Genomic DNA, 27,490 nt, shown 5'->3' with positions numbered 1-27,490 from the left:
TGAAGGAATCCTTCTCAGCTTGTTACTCTTATTAGATTATCATCCTCCTGAGGGGAATTTGTCTTGTATAGTGAAATAATAATAATAATAATAATAATAATAATAATAATAATAATAATAATAATAATAATAATAATAATAATAATAATAATAATGATAAACAAGAACATGTCTCCATGACAACAGACTTGGCATCTGATCACCTTTGTCTTTCATACAGTAGGTCTCTACTGCCTCAATGACTACAATAACAACATCACATGTGAGTGGAACAGCACTTCTGTATCTGAACAGAGAACCATGGCTGCAGACACCACCTGCACTCTCAGTGTCTCCATAATAATGGATGATGAAGATTTTGAGACCTCCTGTGACCTTAGGCCCTTGGATGGCTCCAAACCAGCTATGAGAAGATGTTCTCTGGTCTACAGTGATAACTATGTGAGTTGATAATAAAGAAAACACAGTGATCTTTGGATAATCTTTGGACAGTGATCCATAAGCTATGCTATTTGCTCTCATATCATTATGTAGGAGTAGGTGCCACTTTTTTCCAACCATAGAATTTTCACTTAAAATCATTTATGAGATTTTTTATTTCTTTTAACTGACACCTTTAGCCAGAGCAACGTAAACAGCAATTTTGCCATGATGACAAGGAATTGATAGTGAAAAGATCAAGGGTCTAATTCTAGCCTCACTAGCTGAGGAAGAGACAAGACATGTTTTCTATTCTTCTTTGCTCTTTTCATTGTGAAACAATTACTGTTTGTTTTTGTCTATATCCTCTTAAATGTGTAGCACTGTCTACTTTTAGGTCTTTGAAAGCGACCTGAACTGCTCCATTAAGATAAGTTGTGAGTCGCAGAATAATAGTTTAATCAGCATCACCTACAAGCCTGCTGACCACAGTAAGTATAATAGAAAACACATACTGTAGCTAACTGTACAACCGTAATACTCAATACAGCCTTAACTCAGGCAAACTTTCTAAACTATACACTCCACGGTACATGTGTGTATGTGTGTGTGTGTGTGTGTGTGTGTGTGTGTGTGTGTGTGTGTGTGTGTGTGTGTGTGTGTGTGTGTGTGTGTGTGTGTGTGTGTGTGTGTGTGTGTGTGTGTGTGTGTGTGTGTGTGTGTGTGTGTGTGATATTACAGTAAAGCTGAATCCTCCTAGAAGGCCTTCTATCCACAATTCCACCATTTCCTGGAACGTCTCTGAGAATAATCTTATCGAAGACTACAGCTTCCATATTCAGTGGAAACTAAAGGCTCAGTCCTGGAAGGTGTGTGTGTGTGTGTGTGTGTGTGTGTGTGTGTGTGTGTGTGTGTGTGTGTGTGTGTGTGTGTGTGTGTGTGTGTGTGTGTGTGTGTGTGTGTGTGTGTGTGTGTGTGCGTGCGTGCGTGCGTGCGTGCGTGCGTGCGTGCGTGCGTGCGTGCGTGCGTGCGTGCGTGCGTGCGTGCGTGCGTGCGTGCGTGCGTGCGTGCGTGTGCGTGTGAGAGTGTGCGTGTGCGTGTGCGTGTGAGTGTGAGTGCACGAGTGCATGCATGCTTGTGTGTGAATGACTGAGCGTATGTCAGAGATACCGAGCAAATGAAAGTTTTATAAATGAACAAGGGGAGATTTCAGGTGAGACAGTTATGTATGTGTATGTGTAGTCTCTTTTTTGGGCAAATGCATTCATGAAGCTCTTTTAAACAAAAACAGCTAAATGTTCTTCTCTTGTCAGGATGCCTTGGAGAGAAACAGATCACATTGTGGGATACATTGCAGCATGGAGCTGGATCCAGATGAGGATCTGGAGCTAAATGAAGCATACCAGATGCGAGTCAGAGTTATGGCCAGTGATTCTTGGGCCAAATCCACCTGGAGTGACTGGAGCCCTACTGCATCATGGAGATCACTCATAGGGAGGACAAAGACAGCAGGTAATGTCACAGTTTACTGTAAACCATTGACTGTCAAATGGTTACAGGATCAACTAGAAAATGTGCTCCTCGGAGCACAGGTCTCCACCAGTACTGTTCCTGATTAATCCTGTCTTACCTATTTATATTACATATTGTCACGTGTCACTTGACCAATAGCTTGACCAATGTTACCTCACTTCAAAGAACATAAATGGCTTTTTGAAGTGACACACCTATTTATAGGATTTTATTTCGTCATGCGTCTTGCTAGCCAATCAAAAGCATTGGTGACAACATATTGTCACGTGTCACGTGAAGCTTGACCAATGTTAGCTTGGCTAGGGGGGGGGGGACACACAGCGGGACGGGAACGAAAACATACTCTCCACCTCTGGCGGAGACAAATATAGGGTAAAGAACACAATCAGAAGAATGCAATACACCATGTACCGTACCTGCTAGTGTACTAGTGCCAAGCAGGCTTAGAAACATATTTGTCTCTTGATTGCATAAATCAGCACACAGATACGTTTGTAGACAGATTCATAGTAGACAGTGTATAAAGTTCATAAGACCTTGGCGTACAACAAAAACAATTTTAGGACAGACTATGTGAATGAAATAAATGCACTTCATCATTTATTATCTCCAGACAAATCTCTACAATGTTCAATAATATGAGCAATGTAACAATATGAAGGGGAATAGCAGAAAATAACATTTAGATGTTCCTAATATGGACACCATGACATCTCACACTGATTATTTACTCTATTTGTGTTAAAAATGTAATGACTTCACTCATCTCTTGTCTAATGTGGTTGTGTCCTTCTGTTAGATGGTGTGCTGGGAAGGGACACTATGGTGGGTGTCATTTTGGGAGTTATAGTCCTGTCCCTGGCTATTATCATCTGCAAGACACAAAAAAACAATTGGTAAGCCAAGAAAACATTTCAAAAAGACGGATTAACAGCCTGTGCTGCATGAATATGTGTTTCCTCTTCTGCTATCCTACAATAAACAATATTGCTCATTTCACCTTACTTTGAATGTTCTACCTAAGGGAATGAATGGACATGGAGAAAATCAAGGTGGTTTATAATTAGAACCTATGATCATGTGTGCATCTGGATGGTTCGTTTTTAAACTTTGTTTATTTTACCATCTTTCTTCTCATCTCATTTGGTGTTTCAGGGTTTATGTGGTGAAGATGATCAGAGGTCCACCTCTACCTAATCCAGAAAAATTCTTCCTTCATGATGGAAACTTACAGGTCAGCCTACAGAAGTTTAGTTTTTTCCAAAACTGTCTTTTCAATCTACAGTAGATCAATCTATCTATCTAAATTATCTGTCTGTCTGTCTGTCTGTCTGTCTGTCTGTCTGTCTGTCTGTCTGTCTGTCTGTCTGTCTGTCTGTCTGTCTGTCTGTCTGTCTGTCTGTCTGTCTGTCTGTCTGTCTGTCTGTCTGTCTGTCTGTCTGTCGGTCGGTCGGTCGGTCGGTCGGTCGGCCGGTCGGTCGGTCGGTCGGTCGGTCGGTCGGTCGGTCGGTCGGTCGGTCTGTCTGTCTGTCTATATATCCATCTATCTATAGCTATCTAAAGACAAGAGGGCCACAATTGACTTGTTTGGCTACATGGTTCTCCAGGAGGATCAAAAAGGTCAACAGAATATATGGCCAGGATAGGAAATTAACATCAGTCAAGTCCAAATGCTGCAGTTCTTTTGCTGTGGCTTTGTGTTAGACAATTAGAATCAATTAGAATCCAGTTTCCTGATACAATAGTAAAAGGGACTAATACATTTGTAATGCAAAATGTGAGAGGGGGGGAAAAGGTTTCTTATAGTACATCTCTGATTTGCTCCCACACTACATCAGTCTTCTTACCGTATTGGTCTGCTGTTTCTAGCATTAAAACAAAACATGGTGAAGCCACATAGCTGAAATAAACTTCCTGGGGATCTTATATCTGCCCAAAATCTGGCTATTTTTCTTTTTTTGTGTTTACCTCTGCATTTAATTGCTGGTTCTTTTTTTATTGCATTTTATTGTTTTTATTATGCTTTTGGCTTTTGGCTTTTCTATGCTCTTTTCATTTTGTGGAATACAGTATATGTATAAGTATGAAGAACTTTACTTCTGTGTATGTGCAATACAAATAAACTTGCCTTTTAATTCTTATTTGAAGATGGCCTCAGTAGATAGCAGTAGCCTACCATATAAATCACAGTTGAGTAACTGGAGTGGCCCTCATATTGTGCTCATCAACTGTCTATCCTCACCTTCCTCTTCCAGGTGTGGCTGAATCCTCAGTTTAACAATGAATCCTTCCACTCCAGTTTGAAGCAAGTGGACATCTACTCCCCCTTAGAGGTCACCAGCAATGTGGACACTATTGCCTTGTGTTGCTCAGAGACTGCACTGCTTGACAGGACGCAATGTGGCAGTTGCAGGTCAACCAATTCTTGCTTCTCCAATCCCAACTACTCTGACCTCTGTCCTCCCCCTATCTCCTCTCTCACTGAGGGAAATCTGGAGCCCTGTGCTGCTGACTCACCCTATGGGCTTAGTGGCTGTCAGAATGACAGGGAAGAGGAGAGGGGAAAGGATATGGAAATCAAAAAAATGTTATTTATCGAGAGCGTTATGCAGGTATCTTCAGAGCGAGTTGAGAATCTCCAACCCCAGTGCTGTTGCCTCCTCAGCCCAGACTCAGGCATTTGTAGTGGTGGAGAAGATAAGTTCAGCCAGGACAGTCTGGAAGATGGAGATGATGCTTGTATATCTAATGGTCAGGGCAAGGAAGGGAAGGATAGGGGTAAAGAAAAGGGAAAAGAAATACATGTTTCAGATTTGTTTGCTGGTGTTGAAGTTGCTTTCAGTGGCATTGTTAGTGGACGGTCTATAGAGGTTTGTTCAGACTATGAGCGAGTTGAGAAGCTCCAAAACCAGCGCTGTGGCCTGCAGAGCCCAGATTCAGGCATTTGTAGTGGTGGAGACGAGCAGGTCAGTCAGGACAGCCCGGACGGTGGAGATGATATAAGTATATCTGCTGGTCAGGGGAAGGAGCTACAAGGGACTTATAGTGACAAAGAGAAGGGCAAAGAGATAAATGATTCAAATTTGTTTGTTAGTGGTGAAGTTGCTGTCGCTGGCATTGCTATCGGAGGGTCCATACAGCTTTGTTCAGACTATGAGCGAATAGAGAAGCTCCAAGACCAGCGCTGTGGCCTCCAGAGCCCAGATTCAGGCATGGGCAGTGAGGTAGAGAACAGGTGAGCCAAGAGACTCATGGGAGGTATAGATGGGCTGGGTGGATTCAAAGACAATCTGGTTCCTCCTCTTCCCAGTACATTACCACCTGTGTTGCCATCTTTTACCCCTATACCCTTTAAGTTCTTTGTGTTGGGGATGAGCTCACCTATGGGGTCTTTTCAAGGCCTTATGCAAGAAGGGTTAAATGTTTTTCCTTCTACAAGGCTAATAGAGTCCTCTAGTGGTGACTACATGCCAGTGAGAGATATACAGATACATTCCTCAGAGACCATTAACACCTACGCTGGGTGTACACTGTACACATGAACAAGAAATTGGACTGGAAGGACAATACTGAGGCTGTCTATCGGATTCGGAAGTGACAGAGCTGGCTATTCTTCCTGTGGAGGCTGCACTAGCTCAGTCAGTGCTGTTGTTGGTCTATAACTGGACTGGACAGTCTAGCCAGTGGCAGAAAATAGAACGAGCGACAACTGGACACCCCCCATCCCCATCCCCTATACAATGAGCTGTGGCAGAGCCTTCTGCAAAAGGCTCATTCTCTCCACCAGATTTTACAATGGTGCCTGAAACCCGCCCTCCATAATTTATTTAATAAATATTTATGTACAGTATTTATTCAAGGCAGACTCTGTCCCTTTTGGAAAAAACATACATTTTAACTTTTTTGGTTTTGGGGAGGATCGAAACATCAATCAAATAAACAAATACAATATTTGTAATATTTGTAAAATATTTGTAAAATATTTGTAATATTTGTAAAATATATGACATTAAAGATTGATTTTTTTATTTTATTGATTGTGCTATTATTCTACCTTGGATAGGGGTATCTCAACTTTTATGGACCTTTTTCCTCCACTAAGACATGGAACTCATCCTCTGCGTTTACCCATTCTAACTATTAGGAGTACTGTGCAGCTATTTCTTTATCAGCTGCTTAGGAGCACTAGGGGTTCCCTGTCTCTCAGGGACATTTTGATCAAAGCCTGGAGGAGCAAAGTACTGAGGACACCATCCAACTGCACCTGGAACTTTATGTAACATTCATTCATCTCTCAGACTTCAATTTATCTTATTCATTCATGCTAATATTTATGTATTTGCCTGTGCAATACATACAGTGAAGCATACAGTACATTTAGGGGGGGGGGGGGTGAGCAGAGTGGAACAGAGCGGAGGTGGGGAGAAAGAGGAAGAGAAAGTGCAAGAGAGGAAATTAGATGATAGATAACTAGAGAGAGATATATCCGGTTTGAATACACCAATGCATCGTGCCTCAGACCACATTCTGAACGAACACACAGTGTGCGTGTGCGTGCGTGCGTGTGCGTGCATGTGCGTGCGTGCCTGTGTTCTCAGCACAGTGTAGTTCGTCTGAGTCATCAGGACAGTCAGTAGTCACACTCTGAGTTGGGTTTCTTCAGACATGTTCCATCAGCACACATGTACACTGCACTGCTGAACACATCAATACACAAAATATAGAAATGTACAGTTCATGCAGGGACAAGTACCAAACATGTAGTCCCACACGCACTCAACATTTGGTTCCAGCATTTTGTAAAAACAAAAAGTTAGGGATGCATGAACAAGTCCTGTTTTAACTTGTTATACACGGATGCTAAGCAAGCTTGAAATGTATTCTTTAATGCAGGGGTCTTCAACGTTTTTCAGTCCAAGGACCCCTTCGCTGAGAGAGAGATGAAGCAGGGACCCCCACTACATATTGTATGAAATTGTGTTGCAGATTAAACCTTTTCATAGATTGCATTGATAGCTTCATATAGACTTGTTTGACAGCACTGTCAATTGTATTGGATTCATGTTAATATGTTATTTTCAGACAGTTGACCACTTAACCCCTCAATACTTAGAAAACTTTGTCTGCTCTCTTTTTCCCCTACACCAAACCTCTTTGCCGAAAATAGCCGATCTACAAGCTCACAAGGCCTTGCAGCGCGAGGCGTTGTAAGCTTGTTGATTGGCTATTTTCGGCGAATGTTCCCCTCAGAATAGAGATGCTAGGGTTCAAGACAAGTGGTTTAATGTACAAAAAAAAGTTCCTATCATGCACACAAAGATTTGGTGGCCCTCTAGTCTATAGTAACTCTGACAGGACCTCCCTGACAGGACCTCCCCGCCAGCGATGCGACGCGTTGTGAACTTGTAAATGTGCTATTTTCCCCCAAAAAATGTAAACATTTGAAATATATTTCTAAAACACCAATCCTAGTAGGCTACAGGGGTCACAACATACTTTTAGATGGGGGTCCGCGGACAAATACATATTAATTTAGGGGGTCCTTGACATGAAAATGTTTGAGAACCACTCGTTAAACAACATTTGGAAGCAAGCCCAAAATAAGCAGCACTTAAGCTTAGATAGGCTTACTTGAAGAGGTGTGAGCGTCAGACGTGGGAAGATGTGAGTGGGTGTGAGTGATGGTAGTGTTTCTTCTCTGCAAAGAGCCGTAGATAGCAGGAAGGGAAGACTGTGTCATAACACACTTTTTCCCTTTTTTCCACAAATTGTATTCACTTTATTTATTTTTTAAAGTGCATACATAATTTGAGTTTAGATTAAGGGTTGTAATATTATTCATTTTAAATCGTGTTTCCATATTCTGTATTTACTTTTCTCATTTCTTATCTTGTGTTCCTTATTTTTAGTAAATATATACAATATCTTCCATTGCATCTCCCTTTGAGAACGGTGAGAAAGCACTTTACTGTTTGTTGATATTCTAACCGTGATGCGATACTAATTTGCACTTAAATTATTGACATTTGGAGGATTCCCCTCATTCCCCATGTAACGCTATGAACTGTGGGTAATTCCCTTAGCCAAAGTCTGCATCGATGCTGACTCACGGAAAGGGTGCATAAAGGGCTCTGCCTGAGCCCTCATTGACATACTGATTTCAAATGGGACAGCCCTTGCAGACTTCACGTGAACGTGTGACTAAGTCAGTGAGTCTGTAAGGGAGCGGATTGGAATTGGGCCAGGATGTGAACCCTAACCCAGAAGGTGTATGTACGCCAGGTCAGAGAGGAGGGCTGTGTCCCCTATGGTCACTATGTCCTACGTCCCCCTGGTCACTCGTACTACAGTGGAGAGAAGCACACCTCTCAGGTGTCTGTTTGTCTTTGTGCTGGTGGTTTTGGCCAGTGTGTAGAAATCCAACCTCCCCTGATGTCAAGCTTAGCTTCTTTTCTGCGACTGTAGAGTCGTTGAGTGAGTTGTAGAGTGTGTCCAGTGGTGGAAAAAGTACTCCAATTCTTTACTTAAGTAAAAGTACCGATACTGCAATATAGAAATACTCTGTTACAAGTAGAAGTCCAGAATTCAAAATTTACTTGAGTAAAAGTACAAAAGTATTGGTATCAAAATGTACTTAAAGTACCAAAAGTAAAAGTACTAAATATTTGAAAATAGCCGATCTACAAGCTCACAACGCGTCGCATAAAATAGGGTTAAAGTAGTTAATATATGTTTTATAATATCATAATTTATATCTGAAAAGTAACTAGTAACTAAAGTTTGCAAATAATTGTAGTGGAGTAAAAGTACAATATTTGCCTCTGAGATGTAGTGGAGTAGAAGTAAAAGTATTGAAAATTGGAAATACTCAAGTAAAGTACAAATACCTTAACATTTTACTCAAGTGCAGTACTTAAGTAAATGTACTTAGTTACTTTACACCACTGAGTGTGTCGTAGAGTGAGTGACAAGCTACAAACAACCAAGGAGAATCAGGGTGGCCGGTCGCTGCCATAGACACCGGAAGCGCTCAGACAGCACACTGGCGCTGTGGGAGTCAAAACACAGGCATAGATCTTGAGGGCGTCTCACACCTACCTAAATGGACATAATTATTAAAGAAACATTTAGTGGTGGAAAGTACTGGTGAGCTAGCCAGATGGAGGATCAAGATGACTGGACATGCCGCTGGAAGGCTTGTTCAAGGATGACCTAGAGAGAGAGGTTTTAAGCAAGAATGGTCAGCTTATCTTTTTTTCTTTTCTTTTTATGTTATGTCTCTAATGAATCTCTTCCTCGCTCTCTGTCTCTTCTGCCTCACAAGGGTACTCTGGGAGCCCCCTGGTGTGTCAAGAATCTTCAGGGCGTCAGCAACCCATGAAAGTCATGGAGATTCATTGGGGATCTTTGGAATCGCCAGATTTGTCATTGTCCATTGGCCCAAAGGCCCAGCACAGCGAGAAATATTAAAAGTCCAATCCCAGTCACTTCCCGTCAAACAAAAACGTAATGCATGATTACATCAGATCAGCAAGCCCCATGAATAATCATGAATCATGGTGTGATTCCCCATAGCTCAATGTTCATCCACACGCAGGCAGCTGATCATCATTATGGGGACAGTACAGGTCTGCTACTCTGTTCTGAATCAAATTCAAAATGACGGCCGGAATCAACTCTTCACAATTTAACAAGAAATGACAAAGTCATAATATACCCGCTTGCGGCAGGCTTTTTGTGCCCCAATCTGCAGCACAAAATGTAAAAGTTGTCATTAAAATAAAATCTCAGCCATTCGAATGCAACAAAAATAACTCCACAGAGGTTCATTGGTTGGCTACCAATATAAAGTGTGTGTGTGTGTGTGTGTGTGTGTGTGTGTGTGTGTGTGTGTGTGTGTGTGTGTGTGTGTGTGTGTGTGTGTGTGTGTGTGTGTGTGTGTGTGTGTGTGTGTGTGTGTGTGTGTGTGTGTGTGTGTGTGTGTGTGTGTGTGTGTGTGTGTGTGTGATGTGTACAATATCAATGATAGTGAAAATAATTGATCTACAATCTCACAGATCTGCTATTTTCACCAGCTGATATAGTTACTTCATAATGTAGCCTACCCTTAGCCAAGTCAAAACTACAGTGTTTCACTTAGAAATGTATGAACAACAAAAATGAAGACACACACACACACACCCAGGAGGACTGGTTGATAGTGTTGTATGCATTGTTCCTGGACAAAAGACCGGTGGTGACCAGTTAGTATTCATTTATGTATGAAAGAAATAAACTATTTTCACAATAAACTAAGTGAGGCCATAGAATACAGGTAGCGTAAGGGCAGTCATGTTAAAAACATCAACAGTGGGGGAAAAAGTACTGTAATGTTTTACTTAAGTAAAAGTATCAATACTGCAATGTAACCCTAACCCTTTATAAAAGTGAAGCTGACAACTTGTCTTTTGATTTCACTGTTTGAAACAGCTAGGCTTGAGTTGTAATGCATAACTGCAAGTTTGCCCTTTTCACTACTGGCTTACATGAAAGAAAAACCCAAATGGGTCCATTTGGTTTCATTAATGTCTTTTGTAAATGAAGTATTCAATAAAACGTCATAATAAAAAATAGCAGATCTACAAGCTCACAAGGCGGCGATGCGTTGTGAGCTTGTAGATCTGCTTTTTTCTGATAAAATGCAGCTGATTTTAGCGTCATACCTTACATGAAAAATGTTGCTACAGTAACCTTGGTTGTAGTGTGTATTCATTCATGTGTAAACAGGGCAGTCATGTTAAAAACAGCAACAGTGGTGGGAAAAGTACTCGTACTAGTGTTGCCATGTATACTAATTACAAGCGACCTTGTTTTCTGTGAAGTTGCTTGTAAATGTAGGTAGTTGCTTTTTATTTGTTATTATTTTGTTGTGAGCTTGTCGATCGGCTATTTCCAAGTCGTCTATTATCAAATAGCCGATGCATATAGGTTTAAGGTGCTGATGTAGCCTAATAGTCACTTAAATCGTTGGGCTTGTTTTCATTGACCTGGTTGCTTATTTTTCTCTCAAAATCTGGCAACCATGTCATTGTTTAGACCAACGAAGAAGAAAATGGCGGAAGCGATCCTCTTTTCCAAGGCCCGTGTGAAAGACAGTATTATGTTGAGAAAATATAAAGTCATTACAGCACCATAACAGGGTTAATAAATGTTATTTTGGGATGTACAATACATGAAAATTACGAGAGTAATAACGCGACTTGCGTCGATAACTAATGGGGAGCGGACATTAGCGCGCTTGGCTAAAAACAGTTAGTTAGTAACATCATACAAGCTAACTATTAGCCAAATTCGGCTAGCGTTCGGAGGACTGCATAGTCCCATAGCTTGGGAGGACGAGGCCGCCCGTTCAGAGTATGGGAAAGTATCCCATTGGCTTAAACGACAGCCAATGACGCAAATCTGTCGAACAAATCTGTCGAATGCAAATGAATCTGTCGAATGCAAATCTGTCGAATGATGAGTCGTAGGTCTGCCTCTTCATAGACCCGCAGCTTTCAGCAAGCGGGTAAAAAAAGACCCACAGATGTTTTGTCAGGACCTGAGACAAGCAAGCACATAAACTGAGACCAGCTATTGGATTTACATGTGAACATTTTCAACAGACAGACCATGAACATTGAACAATTATACTAGCTGTGTGGTCACAGGCAGTCGAACAAATTGAATGGTAAAGCCAAAGGTCCCAGGTTCAATTCCAAGCCTCAGCAATGTGTCAAAGTGTCCCTGACCAAGACACTTCTCCCCGAGAGGCGAGATCTACAACTAACAGCTGCTCACTGCTCCAATCCTATAGCAGTAAGGCTATTCACCTGTTTCCTAGGCTGTGTGTTTTCCACTTCCTGTCGATTTCATTGGATATCATTGGTCATCTGACCAGTTTCATAGGATTTCATTGGATCAAATCGACAGGACGTGGAAAACACACAGCCTAGGAAACAGGTGAATAGGATGGGTAAAATGCAGAGGACAAATTTAACATATTTTTGCTGTCCAAGAGCAACCCATTTTCAGCTTCTTTTTTTTCATAAATCAATGCTATTGAACAGCCTTTACTGTACGTCTGTGTTAAAAAAATGTTTTGAACCAATGAAAAGTATTAAAAAGCGCTTCTGAAAAAAACTCCCAACTCCATTGGATCCTCAAACTGTCAGCTGCTCTCAGAGCAGCTCAGAGCACTGCAGTGAGTAAGTGCACATAGACAGAGGAGAAGCACATAAACAAACAGTAATGATGCCAGGTTTTTCCCCCGTAGTCTGTTAAAACTATGCAGTGTACTTGTTTATCAAACTTAGCACTGACGCTAATGTTATGAAAACAAGTAATTCTATTTCTAAAATCTATGAAGTGTTTAATGAGGAGAGCATTGTGACAAGAAAGGAGTTCATAGCATTTCTGTCGCGCTAGTTCTACTGAAACTCCAACTCCAACCCTCTTTGCAGAAGTTATTGTAATATTTAAAGTCCTGTTTATTATAGAGCACCGAAGTCCTGACGTCACTCGTTCATCCCCAGGTTTGCGGAAGTAATTTCTCTATGGAGAATAACATTGGGTCATCTTAGAATCGTCTCATATAAGAATTGTGGTCCAAAAATAAACACCGCGTGTCGGCGTTATTGTCAGGGAGGAGGTTCTGTATAGTTTATGATAGTCAGTCACTTATATTTGATACAGTCTGTTTCTGGCGAAAATGTAACTAATTTGGCGGAAGTAACATTAGCGTTTTCTCACCGTCAGTTGATGCTTCATATCCATAAGAGTCAACCCGCCGTGGTCATTTGTTTATTTTTGGAACACAGTTCTTATTTGACGCGATATTCAATACGTCTATGGGATTCAGAACGGGGGTGGAAAACTGCGAACCAGGTAGACAAACAAAGGATGTGTAAATGACGTCAGACTTCGGCGGTCTATAGTAGGCCTATATAATAAGTGTCATGAAGCATCAGGGCATTAATTCACACGTTGTGTGATGCATTGTGAGCTTGGAGATCCATTGTTAGCTTTTGGGAATTTATTTAGACCCATTTGAAACCTCTTCCTCAGCAGCGATTGTCTGCAGCTGTTCGGACTCCTAACTCCACTTAGGCTGGATTTCGATCTGCTAGGACAAAACTCCTAACTCCACTTGAGCTGGATTTGGGTAAAGTGTTGATAATATAATGACACATGCAAGTATCTGAGAATATATAAAGTCACTATACCAATTTTGATGAGGCAGTATTGCTTTGTTTAAAGAAATATATGGTGTTCTTCATTTCCTGAAAAACCTATATTTTGTTTTTTCATTTCCTGAAAGATTAGCGTTTTAGAGTTAGCTGGTTGCTGCTGGACAGCAGAGATATAGTATGTGCAAATATACATTGACAAAAAAAAACATCAAGGAGAGGGGATCAAATTATTAATTATGAACTGTATGTGTTCAATCCCAAACTGCTATTGAAAGACAAAAATGACTTCTGGGTTCTGTGTATGACACTGCCCTCCTGTGGAATGGAAGAGATAGACATACTGTACAACCTCTTTGGCCTCGGAGTATACAAGGAGGATGTCAGACTGGGTAAAAACACTCCCTGACCCCCATCTTTGCAGAGATAAGTGAATGAGCCCAATGCTCTCAACATCTAGTGAGCGAAGAACTAACACATTTATTAGACATATATGTTGAAAATATTTGGGTGTTTTGATCTACAGAATTCTGTGTAAGTGTTTCTGAGTGGGTTTGCTACCCACAAACCAAAAGGTTTCTGGTCTCAATTAGCTAGAATTCTGTTTCCATGGTTTATTTTTAGTTTTTACTCTCAGTCTCTTTCGCACGCACGCACGCACGCACACACATTTACACCCACACATCATCCTGTTTTTGATAGAGTAAATGCCACCATAATGTTGAGAGAGAGAGAGAGAGAGAGAGAGAGAGAGAGAGAGAGAGAGAGAGAGAGAGAGAGAGAGAGAGAGAGAATAGTATAGTATAGTATAGTATACCAAATATACATTTATCTGTAAAGCAGTTCCTTGCAGTGCTATACCCATGGAGTGGAGAGGGACTGCAATCACATGCATGGCACATCCGGCCTTGTCTCAAGGTTGTCTGAAAACAGCCAAACCAGGCCTGGAATTTCATCTTTTTAGGGACAAGGCCACTTGGCCTTTGGTTTTGTAAATGTTTTGAGGGCAAATGGCAGGACAGCAGGTCGATGTCTCAGAAGTCACATAGACTGTCTGAGTTAGCACCTGGCAAATGACCTTAGATCAGGGGTCTTCAACGCTTTTCAGCCCAAGGACCCCGTAGCTGAGAGAGAGATGAAGCAGGGACCCCGACTACAAATTGTGTTGCAGATTCAACTTTTTCATAGATTTCTTAGATGGCTTCATAGACTTGTTTTACAGTACAGTAGTGTTGTGAAAATGGATCTTCTTTGTTTATTTGTTTACAATCTTTTCTATTAATATGTTGGATGCATGTTAATGTGTATTTTCAGATATTTAACCCTTTATACTTTGTAAACTTGACCGTAGGCTCTGTACTTGGTCTGCTTTTTTCCCCCCTCTACACCAAACCTCTAGTCTAGACCGAAAATAGCCGATCTACAAGCCAACAACACGTTCACAATGTGACGTGTTATTGGCTTGTAGATCGTCTATTTGCGGCAAATGTTCCCCCGAGAATATGGGGTGAGAGTTCCTTTCACGCAAAGATTTGGCGGCCCCCCTGTATAACTCTGAGGACCCCCTAGGTGTCCCTGTGTTAGATCTTATAGATATGTTTTATCATCCTTTTAGTCACCCTTTTTGTCACCTTTTCGGCAATCTACGCTCTTGTAAGGGCCTAGTTCAGTTGTATGTGTCCTTCCTTCAACCACAAACGGTTCACATCCTGTTCTACAGAAGCAGGATGAAGACTACAGGAAAGAGACAGAGGAGAACATTGTGAAATCAGCTGGGGCAGCATGGACGGGGCATCAATGCCACTGTGGCCTCAGGGCATATCATTTTTTGAGGGGCAGAAGGCCAACCTGAGGGGCAACGGTGGCCATGGCCTCCATGAAATTCCTGCCTTGAGTCATTAGAGCATTCAACTACTCAACCCACAGTCCTCCTGGCCCCATAACATCTGACATGTGTGTTATGCTGGCTCATAATGCTGTACATCCACACATATCCTACACAGAATAATGTCCTTGAAGGAACATTCTGTGTGCGGAATGTAATATAGTAGGTGTGTTTGGGGTGCTACGTATTGCAAGTAGGTGCATGCAACTTTCAGGCTGGTGAGCACTTTTAAAGGTGTCCTGTAGATTCCACTTGGAAGAGAGTGGAGATGCAGGTGTAGACTCCTTCATCCAACAATGTGACATCGGAGAAAAGGATCGATCAATTAATTGTATTATTTTATACTATGATGAACTTGAATCTGATACCATGAACGTTGATAAGCTCTGGCCCTTGCTTGGGTGAAAGGCTGAAGAAGCCATGGACGGTTTCGTCTGGTTTTCTTCCTCCAAATCTGAGTGTTGTAGGTTTCTCAGTCAGTGTGCAGGGTACGCAGACATCCTGTCCTTGTATTGCCATTTGGCTTCCTCCAATCACCTTGACACAGCGTCAACCCAAATTTATATAGAGATGCTTAGTGGCCAACTGGACAATTGTGATTGCACTTGGCAGCTCGCTGGTGTTAAAATGTTATATGCATGAGAAGCAGGGTAGAGCTTAAAAAAAAGTATACAGTTATTATACTGTATGTTGAGAGCATCTGGTGTATTGCTCTGCATTCTGCAAAAATGTTTCTAAGTGGGCTTTGCTACCCACAAACCACACATTTGCTGAATTCACTAGAACTGTTATATCTGTATTTTATTTCCTCTCTCTCACACCACTCTTCATTGATGTCACTGGCACATGCCACCTGCTATAAGTGCATCCTGTATGAAGAGCCTGTAATGGTTTTGAGCCCTACGTGCTAGACTTGATTTGGCTGGCTCCACCCCTGAATCGAAATTCAGGCTACTACTTGATAACCATGATACGGTACATCCGGTCTTAACATCAAAGCTGACATAATTCATCTCCACTTCTGAGAGTAACAGTAAAGAAAGATACAATCTAGTAAAGAGATATCTGAGTAGTGACACATTCTTTGAGTGGTGACACATTGATAGTCAGTCACCTTTAAAGAGTCTTAACATCATCATACGTCTCTCTCTTTGTCAACAATAAATCTCCTTCCTGCTACAAAAAACCTTTCACAGTGAATCAAATTGAATGATTCAGGACTTCGTCAACAAGTCACTGCACTAAAGTGATGTTAGCCTAAAGTAAGCTTTGAAATATACTGTATTCAGGTTTGCAAATTATTGTTTCCCAAATGAAAAACAATTCTAATTTTATACAACTTCATATCATATCATATGGTAGACTGCGTTTCCTACAGTATAGCCAAGGAACAGGATTAGAAAGACTAGAACAACTCACACATTGGCCCCATCCTTAAATGGCCTCCGCCCCTGCCCGGACCATACACCCTGATACTCCAAGCTGTCTTATTCACCTTTGAGTGTAATCATACAGTCTCTATGGGGTTTTGGGTGAATGGCTGTTATGGATGGTGGAAGCTCAGAGAAGCAAGTCAAGCCTACACACCGACTCAGCATCTTTCTACCAGAACTCGCCACAGCGACACCCATGGAGTGCCAAGTCAGGGTTGTGGAGGGTCTCACAGCACACCAGTGCTCCAGCTGGGTCCACACTTTGCACAAATATTGCTCAGATAGCTGCTTTACGCAACGTTAATGTACTTACGAAATACAATATCTGTATGCTGCCCCCACTCAAGACAATGACGGACGGAGTCTGACATAGTTTTTGCATATTTACATACTGACTGAACATTAATCTTATTTAACTTTGATATGTGCAAATGGGAGTCACTACCACCGACATCCCTACATATTGTGGCTGGAGCACAAAGACATGGGTGACGCATATGCAGCTCATTATGCTTTGAAGGGTATTTTTCGCATTTTTCGCATGCATAGGCCTATCCAGTAGGGTGCTGGGCGGATTACCTAGAGGTCAATATCTGCTGCAGAATCTGACAGTTTGATCAAAGTAAAAAAATTGTATGACACTTGAAAGCATACAGTAAGTCTGTTTCTGCTTTCTCACCTGTGGTTGTACTTTTCCGTTTCGCAGAGAGAGAGAGAGAGAGAGAGAGAGAGGAGAGAGAAAAAGTGTGTGTGTGTGTGTGTGTGTGTGTGTGTGTGTGTGTGTGTGTGTGTGTGTGTGTGTGTGTGTGTGTGTGTGTGTGTGTGTGTGTGTGTGTGTGTGTGTGTGTGTGTGTGTGATATGGTGCTTGCATGAAAAATATTTTTACTGGCACTGGAAAAAGCCCCGTCACTGTCGACCACTTATACTCCTCCACCCACTCTGTGTCATCATTTGAGATAAATACAGAATGTGGTGAGCAGCCTACTATACAGGCGACATCACTTACTGTAGCCGTTTAAAGACCTTCACAAACACATAGATCTACATTACATCCTGCAGCCATATAACCAGCCATCCATCTCTAACCTACCTGAGAAAATCCATGTGGTGATGTGAGATCTTACTTGGATGATGTTCTTGTTGTTTTTCCTTCCTGTGGTCTTTCATCTCTCCACTGGACAATCCAACCACTCAGAGAGGACCTTGCAGGACAGTAAGTGTTGATGTTACATAATAATGTAATAAATATACGTATACATATATGTAATGTATTATATATATTTATATCTATCTATCTACAGTGTATATCTAGTGTATATCTCTATCTCTATCTCTATCTCTATCTCTATCTCTATCTATATCTATATCTTTTTTATTTTCTTTGATAAATCAGTGATATTGAACACTCTTTACGTCTGTAGCCTATGTGGGTTTTACAAATATTGAACGAATGAAAATTATTAATAAGCGCTTCTGACTAAATCTCCTAACTCCATTGGATCCTCAAACAGTCGATCAAACCACCATTTTCTGTCTGACTTCGTCATTCTAATCAATGATGGACATAACAACTACCTCCACCTTCACTGGTCAAAAACCTCCGAACTCCACTTGAGCTGGATTTGGGTAAAGCGATGATAATACTAGAAAAGGTGCTACTCGGAGGCCAGGTCTCCGCCAGGTCAGGTAGGTTATTGTGGGCCAGTAATTCGTAAAAACTGAATTCGCCAATCGGGATGGAATATGGAAAATCGGACAGATCCGTCTTGATCGCTTGACTATAGAGATAATGTGTACCGATTTGCATGATGTTTGGACAACATTCTTAGGAGGAATATCTAAAAAAATTATAATTGATAAGTGAAGCATTTCTTCCTCGGTCTAGTGGGAATGTGCGTGCAAAATGTCACGGAATATGGATGGATATCCCAGTCAAACCAGCCAGCAGCTCATACTGCTTCCTTTGGTACAGCTCCGGAGCAACTGACACACCGAAAGGGAGTTTCAGCCAACATTTTCTACCCCACGGTGTCCAGAACGTTGTCATCAGGCTGCTCTCTTCATCCAAGTGGCACTGTAGGAATGCATCACGTGCATTCGGGGGCCTTTGGCCAGTATGCGCAATCAAGTCCAGTTTGTGCGTCTTACCCCTAATGACGCATGCATTGTGTGCTGCATACGCCCAACAAGCTCATCTACTCACTGTTGTAGAGTTTCGATCTGGTGAGACTCTTCTGAAGAGGCATTCAAGGCATCTTGTCCTTGATGCTCATCACATTGCAAGTGGCTCCAGAATCAAGCTGGCACCTCTGGACCCCTCTTAGCAGTGGCAGGTTGACCAACCACTTTTTTCCTTGAGGGTTCACAGCCCCCACGCTCTCCGCTGTGTACACATCTCTCTCATCCCAGTTGCTGTCCTTCGGTTCCCCTGGCAACGGGTCATCCACAGCGTTCAACTGGCGTGCCTGCTGGCCACTTTTCATGCATACTTTTGCAAAATGCACTATACTTTAGCAGTGCCACATGAGCGGCACGATTTACCAAATGCAGGGCACAGGTCTTGCGCACGTTTGTGCCGTGTGCCACAGTACTTGCATTCACCTGCGTCTCTCATGCCCTGTGGCTGTGCAGATATGGTGGCGGACTCGGATGGCCTGCTAGCAGACCTCAGTCCATGTCGCTGTCCTTGTGTGGCATTAATACTATCCCCAGGCCCGGAGCTGCCCAGTGACATTGTTTTTAACTGGCTGTCCATGACCTCGGCTGCACGGCGGAACGTGATATAGCCTCATCCAATTTAAGGTCCTTTTCTCTTAGAAAACGACGTCTAGCATCCGTCAGTTATCCCGAGAACAAGCCTGTCCCTTATGAGTTCATCTTTTATAGCTCCATATTCGCAAGAGGCAGCCTTTTCTTTCAGTATTGTAACAAAAGCATCCACAAGCTCTTCTTCCTCTTGTTTAAGGTTGCCAAAGAGGTACCTGCCAAAGACTTGGATGCCATCGTTCCAACGCAATGCTAATGCTAGCAGGCTAACTGAAACTACTAAAAACCTCACCAAAACATTAAGTAAAGGTGTGATGTTATATCTTGCATGAAAATATTCAAAGATCAGCCTCCCCTTTTCTAGAGCAGGTGAAAGGAAAGTGGGAGGGAGGAATTTGATATGGTTATAGCAGGTACTACTTGTTGCATATAGCCTATCCTCATTGTCTATCAGATATGATTTGTTACAGTTTAAAGTACTGAACAGGCTTCATGTATCCATAGCTAGAATTTATCCAGGTTTAGATCCAACCTGCCTTAGGTGTGGTCATGACCTGCAGGCAACCCTTGTCATATGTTTTGGGAATGTCCAAAACTATACAAGTTTTGGTCAGAAATATTTTATACTTTTTCATATATTTAGTAGTTATGGTATTGTCTTGGTCACCAATCCATTGACTGCGTTATTTGGTGTGGTAACCCCAGGTCAATCAAGGCCAAAGGTCATAAAATTGTCCTCATTACTAGCATTGCTGTGGACACTGATCTTGGGTGTTGTTACTTGTGTAGAGAGTGCTTTATATTTGTTACGTTTATTATGTTTTTATGTTTCGTGTTTTTACACTTGCTGCAACACAAATCGCCCAGTTTGGGACAAATAAACTTGAACATGACCTTGACCTTGCTGAGGGAGCTCTAGTCTGACATCACACACCCCCCCCCCCCCCTCTCTCTCTGCTCCCTCGCTCCCTCCCCCTCTCACCCCCCTCCCTTTATATAGTAAATCATTCACCTGAGGGGAATTTGCCTTGCATGGCAAAATAACTTGAAAAAACAAAATAATTTCTCCTTGACTACAGACCTCTAATATGATCTTCTTTGTGTTTCAGGTCTTCACTGCCTCAATGACTACGATAACAACATCACATGTGTGTGGAACAGCACTTCTGTATCTGATCAGAGAACCATGGCTGCAGACACTAAATGTACTCTCAGTGTCTCCATAATGTTGTTTGGTACCAAATACCCGACCTCCTGTGACCTGAGGCCCTTTGATGAATCCAAACCAGCTATGAGAAGATGTTCTCTTGTCTATGGTTTTACTAACTATGTGAGTTTAGTAGGTTAAAAGTATTATTATAACTGTCAGTCAAGTAAATATTTGTTTCCCACAAGTCATGATTTGTTTTAATTATTTGCAATAATATCATTATGTAGGAGTAGGTGCCACTTTTTGCCAAGCCTAGAAAGTTCAACTTGTGATACAAATTAATAATACAGTATATAACTGTACATCGCCTTTGATTTATTTTTTAGCTGACACCCTTAACCACAGAAATATGAACAGCAATTTTGCCAAGATTATAAGGAATTAATTGTGAAAAGATCAAGGATAATAATAATCAGGCTATGTCCTTCAGATAATAACCATCTGAGGAAGAGACTAGATTAACATGATCTACTTTAACAAATATATTATTGTTGTAGATCTTTTCAAGATGAGAAAACAATGTTTTTGTACCACATATCATCTTATATTTGTAACACTGTCTACTTTTAGGTCTTTGTGAGTGACCTGACCTGCTCCATTAATATAAACTGTGAGCCTCTGGATAATAGTTTGATCAGCATCACCTACAAGCCTGCTGACCACAGTAAGTGTAATAGATAACAACACATAGTTAACTGTACAACCATAATACTCAATACAACCTTAACTCAGGTTACTTCTGTGTGTGTGTGTGTGTGTGTGTGTGTGTGTGTGTGTGTGTGTGTGTGTGTGTGTGTGTGTGTGTGTGTGTGTGCGTGTGCGTGTGCGTGCGCGTGCGTGAATTTGCAGTAAAGCTGAATCCTCCTCAAATGCCTTTAATCAACTATTCCACCATTTCCTGGGAGGTCCTTAAGAATAAAAGAATAGAAGATTACAGCTTCCAAATCCAGTGGAAACGAGAGGCTCAGTCCTGGAAGGTGTGTGTGAGTGCGTGGGTGACTGAGCATACGTATATGTCAGATATACAGCAAGAAAAAGAAAGAGAAAGGAGCGTCTTTACATTTATTGTAACAAATGCAATGTTAAGCTAAATCCCTAATTCCCTTGTCAGGATGCCTCGGAGAGAAACAGACCACATTGTGGGATACATTGCAGCATGGAGCTGGATCCAGAAGAGGATCTGGAACTAAATGAAACATACCAGGTGCGAGTCAGAGTTCTGGCCAGTGATCTTTGGGCCAAATCCTCCTGGAGTGACTGGAGCCCTACTGCATCATGGAGATCACTCATAGGGAGGATAAAGGCAACAGGTTACAGCTCACAGGATCAACTAGGTAAAGAACACAATCAGACAAATGCAATACCCTGTGTGTACCACTACCTACCAGTCTGTGTTTGTCACTTTATTACTTTCATCAACCTGCAGTGTAAAGAAGTGTGGTGGGATCTGGGGAGTGAGATATATATCAGATATTCATTGATATTGTATAAATGCCTTAACACAGTTCATCATGAAGACATTTGCCTATACAACATAAACTATTTTAGGATGAACTATCTATGTGAATAAAATCAATGCAATTCACCTTTAATTAACTTCAGCCAAGTCTACTGTAACAAGATGAAGGAGAACAGCAGAAATAAGTCATTTGGATGCCACTAATATGGACACCATGCAATGTCACATCATGCTGATTATTTACTTGATTGTTCTTAGACAATGATTGACTACACTTATCTCTTGTCTACAGGGCCGTTCACACTAAGCAGTGCACAGAACTATGTATCACGATAACTATAAAGATATAGTTTGTTTTTAAGTGGAATGCAGAGTCCACAACAAAACTATAACAAAGACAATGGTGAACAATATAGTTATAGTCATAGTGCTAGATGTGAACAGCCCTTAATACTGTTGTGTCTTTCTGTTAGATGGTCCCAGTAGATGGGACAATATGATGGGTGTCATTTTGGGAGTTGTGGTTGTCCTGTCCCTGGCTATCATCCTCTGCAAGACACAAAGAAATAATTGGTAAGACAACATAACAAGCTTATGTTGCATGAATATGCGTTTCCTTGACTCCACATTTTTGCTAGCAGACAATAAACAATAAAGCAATTCACCTTACATCTGTTCTGGTATTCCACAGGGCTCAATTCTGGGTCCCTTATTGTTCTCCCTGTATATACTACCGCTGGGAGAACTCATCGCCGATCACGGAGTGAACTTCCATTTCTATGCTGATGATACCCAGCTGTATCTTTCAGTAGCTCCAGACGACCCCTGCGCTCTAGACCCATTGTTGACCTGTCTGTCCAGTATAAAATGCTGGATGAGTGAGAACTTTCTTAAGCTAAATGAGGATAAAACAGAAGTTCTCATAATTGGCTCCAGTGAGCAGAGAGAATCAATAACAAGTAGACTTGGTAACCTGGCTGTAGAAAGTAACACCACAGTAAAGAACCTGGGGGTTATTATCGATTCTGAATTGAATTTCAATACACACATTAATCATGTCACCAAGATTGCTTTCTTTCATCTTAGAAATATTGCGCGAATTAGAGACTATCTGTCGTTAGACGATGCAAAAACGCTGATGCACGCTTTTGTTTTCTCTCGGCTTGATTACTGCAACGCACTCTACTCTGGCCTGCCAAAGAAAACAACTGACAGATTACAACTTGTTCAAAATGCGGCAGCCAGAATTTTAACTAAAACTAGGATGAGAGAACATATCACTCCAGTTCTAGCTTCACTACACTGGCTCCCGGTTGTTTTTAGGATTGATTTTAAAATTATTTTAATAGTTTATAAAGCTCTAAATGGTCTGGCACCTTCCTACCTCTCTGACTGCCTAGAGAGATATGTTCCAAACCGGGCCCTCAGGTCTTCAAGTGCTGACCTGCTCGAGGTGCCTACAATGACATATAAAAAATACGGTGAAGCAGCATTCTGCTTTTACGGACCGACAGTGTGGAATAAACTCCCATTACACTTAAGACAGGCAGCCTTTGTCGATAGCTTTAAAGCACAGCTCAAGACCTATTACTTCACTCTTGCTTTTAGCTGATTCTTTGGTTGATTTTTAATTCCTCACTGTATTGCCTATTTTAATGTTGTTTTATGCCTTTGCTTTTATTTTATTTTATTTTATTTTTGTTTGCTTTATTGTTAAATTGGTTCTAACTGTAATTGTATTCTTGCTCTGTAAAGCACTTTGAGCTGCATTTCATGTCATGAAAGGTGCTATACAAATAAAGTTTATTATTATTATTATTACAGTACTTATATCATTCTTCTACCTAAGAGAATGTTTGGACATGGTGGTTTATATTTAGAACCTATGATGTGTGCATCTGGATGGTTACTTTCTTTGAAATATATACATTGATTTATTTTACCATCTTACTTCTCATCTCATTCTGTGTTTAAGGATTTATGTGGTGAAGAAGTTTGAAGGTCCACCCCTACCAAATCCAGGAAAATTCTTCCTTTGTGATGGAAACTTACAGGTCAGCCTACAGAGGTTATGTTGATTCCAAAGCTTTCTAGGTTCAATCACACTGGAGGACTGGATTCTGGTGCTTTTCTCCATGAAAATAATAACTAGTTTGTTAATTCATTCATTTATTTATTCATCTTTAAAAAAAAAAAAATCTTTTACACTATTCTGTATCTCTCCTGTTGTTTAATCTTGTTGCTGTTGCTGCTATGCCACCTGTATTTGCCTCCAGTAAAATGTCAGTATGAGAAATGCATAATCACTGACTGAATTCAACTGCAATCAAACTGACTGGCTGCATGATGGTATACAGTAACAACAAAAAACAACTAAGTTATATTAAACATAAAAAAATGTCAGAATACAACAGAATACAAATTAAAATCATTCACTGTCCAAATGCAGCAGTTCTTTTGCTGTGACGGCCAAAATGGACTGACAAAGTAGACAAGTATACCCTGTCAGTCTATTTGTTATCCCTTTCCTGGTTTAAAAAAAAACATAGTATAAGTAGTACAAATTGCCTGGTAAAATTGTAGTGACTCATACATACATTTTGCAATGCACCCTCCAACAGGGGGACACAAACATTAATGAAAAAACTAACAAAAAAAACTACTTTTGTTTAAAAAAAGAAAATTATTAGTAACCGGATTGGCTTATGTATACTAATACAATTTATTTCAGTCAATCAATTTCTATTCTTGATTTCTTGACTGTCAACTTCACCTTCCTCCTCCAGGCTTGGCTGAATCCTCAGTTTAACAATGAATCCTTTGAGTCCTTTTTGAAGCAAGTGGACATCTTCTCCCCCATAGAGGTCACCAGCAATGTGGACAATTGTGCCTTGTGTGGCCCAGAGAAGAAGCAATGTGGCAACGGTTGCACGTCAAGCCAATCTTACTTCTCCAATCCCAACTACGGTCACCTCTATCCTTCCCCTAATTCCACTCTCATTGAGGGAAATCTGGAGCAATGTGTTAACAGTTCCCTGTCAAGCCATTCTTGCTTCTCCAATCCCAACTACTCTCACCTCTGTCCTCCCCCTATCTCCTCTCTCACTGAGGGAAATCTGGAGCCCTGTGCTGCTGACTCACCCTACGGGCTTAGTGGCTGTCAGAATGATAGGGAAGAGGAGAGGGGAAAGAATATGGAAATTCTAAAATGGTTATCCAACGGGAGCATTAGTGGGGGGTCCATGGAGGTATGTTCAGAGCAAGTTGAGAAGCTCCAAGACCAGGGCTGTGGGCTCCAGAGCCCAGATTCAGGCATGTGTTGTGGTGGAGAAGAACAGGTGATTCAGGGCACTCTGGACGATGGAGATAAGGTGATTATATCTGATGGTCAAAGCAAGGAGCTACAAGGGAAGGGTATGGAACAAAATATGAGCACAGAAACACATGTTTCAAATGTGTTTGCTAGTGGTGAAGTTGCTGTCAGTGGCATTTTTAGTGGAGGGTCTGCAGAGGTTTGTTCAGACTATGAGCGAGTTGAGAAGCTGCAAGATCAGCTCTGTGGCCTCCAGAGCCCAGACTCAGGCATTTGTAGTGGTGGAGAAGAGCAGTTCAGCCAGGACAGTCTGGATCATGGAGATGGCATAAGTGTATCTGCTGGTCAGGGCAAGGAGCTGCAAGGGAAGGGTATGGAAAAAGAGAAGGGCAAAGAAATACATGTTTCAAATGTATTTGCTGGTGAAGTTGCTGTCGGTGGCATTGTTAGTGGAGGATCCATACAGGTTTGTTCAGACTATGAGCGAGCTGAAAATATTAAAGACCAGCACTGTAGCCTCCAGAGCCCAGATTCAGGCATGGGCAGTGGAGTAGAGGAACAGGCCAGCCAGGTGACTCTGAGAGGTATAGATGGGCTGGGTGGATGCAAAGACATCCTGTTTTCTTCTCTCTCCAGTACTTTCCCATGTGTGACGACATCTTGTACCCCAATACCATTTAAGTTCTTTGAATTGGGCATGAGTTCACCTATGGGGACTTTCCCAGGCCTTATGCAATATGGGCCCAATACTTTTCCTTCTACCTGGGCGACAGAGTCCTCTAGTGGTGACTACATGTCAGTGAGAGAGGTACAGAGATCTAGTAGGATTGAAAAGAAGCCAACCAATCACACCTTAGTGGCCATCTAATATGCCTGCCAACTTGTTATATCAAGGGACCTGATGTTTTATAGGTCCCAAGTAGTATAGTAATGCTAATGTTGTTGGCCTATAGCCACTTGAGGGTCATTTTAACCCATATAGACCTGTTGAAAGTTGAAATCATAAGTCATGGATTAAAACCATAACTTGAACAGTGAAAAAAAAGTCAAAAGTAAAGAGACACTTGAATCTGCTCTGAGATCCTTGAAGAGGGCCATTCTGACTGTTCAGAAGGCTCAAGACCACTGACAATATAAATATGGTACTTTTGTCACCAAGTGACTTTCATACTGTAAAAGTCTGCTTTATCTTGTTATTACTTATACTCATTTATATAATTAAATATGATTAATATTTATATTAGTATTTATTTAATTCAATTAGAATTGTATTTACAATTACTTTTAAATGTGTTTCCTAATTCTATATTCCCTAATCCTAATCCTAATTCTATGTTATTTATTTATTTGTATTTAATTCTAATTCCTTTTATTTAAATTTTATACTCTCACTTGCCTTATGTCTAAATGAATCTTCTACTTCTAGCTTCTACATTAAATGTAGATTAAATAAAAAATAAATTATAAGCTAAAGCATAAGTAGTTGGAGCATAGAAGTAAAGCCATATAGGTTTCACTTTGACATGTGCTTCAAAGTGACCACTTCACCTGTTCAAGGGTGCCATACCTCAGGGATATGCAGTATGTACCTCACTTTATTGTATTCTTAGCTTCTACTGACAGTAAGAATGTTTTGTGACTCTATTTCTTCTTGTGATACTGCTGTCCTGGGCCACGAGTGTGTGCACTATCTTTTTCCCATTATTTTACCATAATATGCTATTTCATCTATTCCAATATTTTGTATTTAATTTTAATTTTTGTTTATATTTTTATTACTTGCTTTTTGTACATGTAATTGTTGCCAAATTACCCTTTTAATAAAGGCCATTTTGTCTTTTATCTACTTATAATATCTTATATTGTCTTAGAATATATGATACACAGATTAGCTATTCTCTGTGACTGTGCTCCAGTAATAACCCCTGGGTAACACTTCCTATGAAGCCCATGTCTATAATACATTCAACATTCTGCGTTATATTCTGCATAACACTGTATAACTATTAATAAGCACTCATAATACTTTATAACAATTACCATAACACATTATAAAGCATATTATAACTACTTATATGGTAAAATATTATAGGCCTAATAATTCTCAATTGCTGGATCCTCACAGATTATTAATTTTTGGTAAGGATCATAGTGTATTATAATTATGTAGTTGTTATAGTTATCTAGTTGTAATACATTATAATCATGTCATAGTGCATTATAGTGGGATTATAAGTGGTCATTGGGTGATAGTGGCAGCGGT

At 40.9% G+C, this 27,490-nt stretch overlaps 2 protein-coding genes across 4 annotated transcripts; both read left to right on the top strand.

Annotated features, from left to right (window-relative positions):
* Nucleotides 1-229: 229 nt before the first annotated feature.
* Nucleotides 230-27,010, top strand: LOC308100831 (uncharacterized protein). 3 transcript variants are annotated; one of them, XM_080449969.1, is made up of 8 exons: nucleotides 17,562-17,692; nucleotides 20,355-20,575; nucleotides 21,026-21,119; nucleotides 21,305-21,432; nucleotides 21,567-21,789; nucleotides 22,388-22,487; nucleotides 23,890-23,968; nucleotides 24,701-27,010. In XM_080449969.1, exons 1-8 carry the CDS (start codon nucleotides 17,608-17,610, stop codon nucleotides 26,093-26,095), a joined length of 2,325 nt encoding a protein of 774 aa, XP_080306095.1. In that variant the 5' UTR covers nucleotides 17,562-17,607; the 3' UTR covers nucleotides 26,096-27,010. The 3 variants fall into 3 exon arrangements, with proteins under 3 accessions (XP_080306096.1, XP_080306095.1, XP_080306097.1); XM_080449970.1 differs by lacking the exons at nucleotides 17,562-17,692; nucleotides 20,355-20,575; nucleotides 21,026-21,119; nucleotides 21,305-21,432 and adding exons at nucleotides 230-441; nucleotides 818-911; nucleotides 1,162-1,289; XM_080449971.1 differs by lacking the exons at nucleotides 17,562-17,692; nucleotides 20,355-20,575 and having other exon boundaries at nucleotides 21,023-21,119; nucleotides 21,310-21,432.
* Nucleotides 2,744-5,859, top strand: LOC308098196 (uncharacterized protein). The gene is made up of 3 exons (XM_080446453.1): nucleotides 2,744-2,849; nucleotides 3,109-3,187; nucleotides 4,209-5,859. Exons 1-3 carry the CDS (start codon nucleotides 2,776-2,778, stop codon nucleotides 5,190-5,192), a joined length of 1,137 nt encoding a protein of 378 aa, XP_080302579.1. The 5' UTR covers nucleotides 2,744-2,775; the 3' UTR covers nucleotides 5,193-5,859.
* Nucleotides 27,011-27,490: the final 480 nt, after the last annotated feature.

This window comes from Gymnoscopelus braueri, assembly GCF_963280865.1.
Source record: "Gymnoscopelus braueri genome assembly, chromosome: 2".
Classification (NCBI taxonomy): domain Eukaryota; kingdom Metazoa; phylum Chordata; class Actinopteri; order Myctophiformes; family Myctophidae; genus Gymnoscopelus; species Gymnoscopelus braueri.
Note: the sequence above shows the minus strand (reverse complement) of the source record. Positions and strands in the feature narration are given on the sequence as shown.

Excerpts from the sequence above, each read along its gene's own strand:
- LOC308098196 (XM_080446453.1), top strand. The coding sequence starts at position 2,776 with ATGGTGGGTGTCATTTTGGGAGTTATAGTCCTGTCCCTGGCTATTATC. Across the intron at positions 2,850-3,108 it reads AAGACACAAAAAAACAATTG|GGTTTATGTGGTGAAGATGA; the intron begins GTAAGCCAAGAA and ends TTGGTGTTTCAG. Across the intron at positions 3,188-4,208 it reads TTCATGATGGAAACTTACAG|GTGTGGCTGAATCCTCAGTT; the intron begins GTCAGCCTACAG and ends TTCCTCTTCCAG.
- LOC308100831 (XM_080449969.1), top strand. The coding sequence starts at position 17,608 with ATGATGTTCTTGTTGTTTTTCCTTCCTGTGGTCTTTCATCTCTCCACT. Across the intron at positions 21,790-22,387 it reads CAGCTCACAGGATCAACTAG|ATGGTCCCAGTAGATGGGAC; the intron begins GTAAAGAACACA and ends TCTTTCTGTTAG. Across the intron at positions 23,969-24,700 it reads TTTGTGATGGAAACTTACAG|GCTTGGCTGAATCCTCAGTT; the intron begins GTCAGCCTACAG and ends TTCCTCCTCCAG.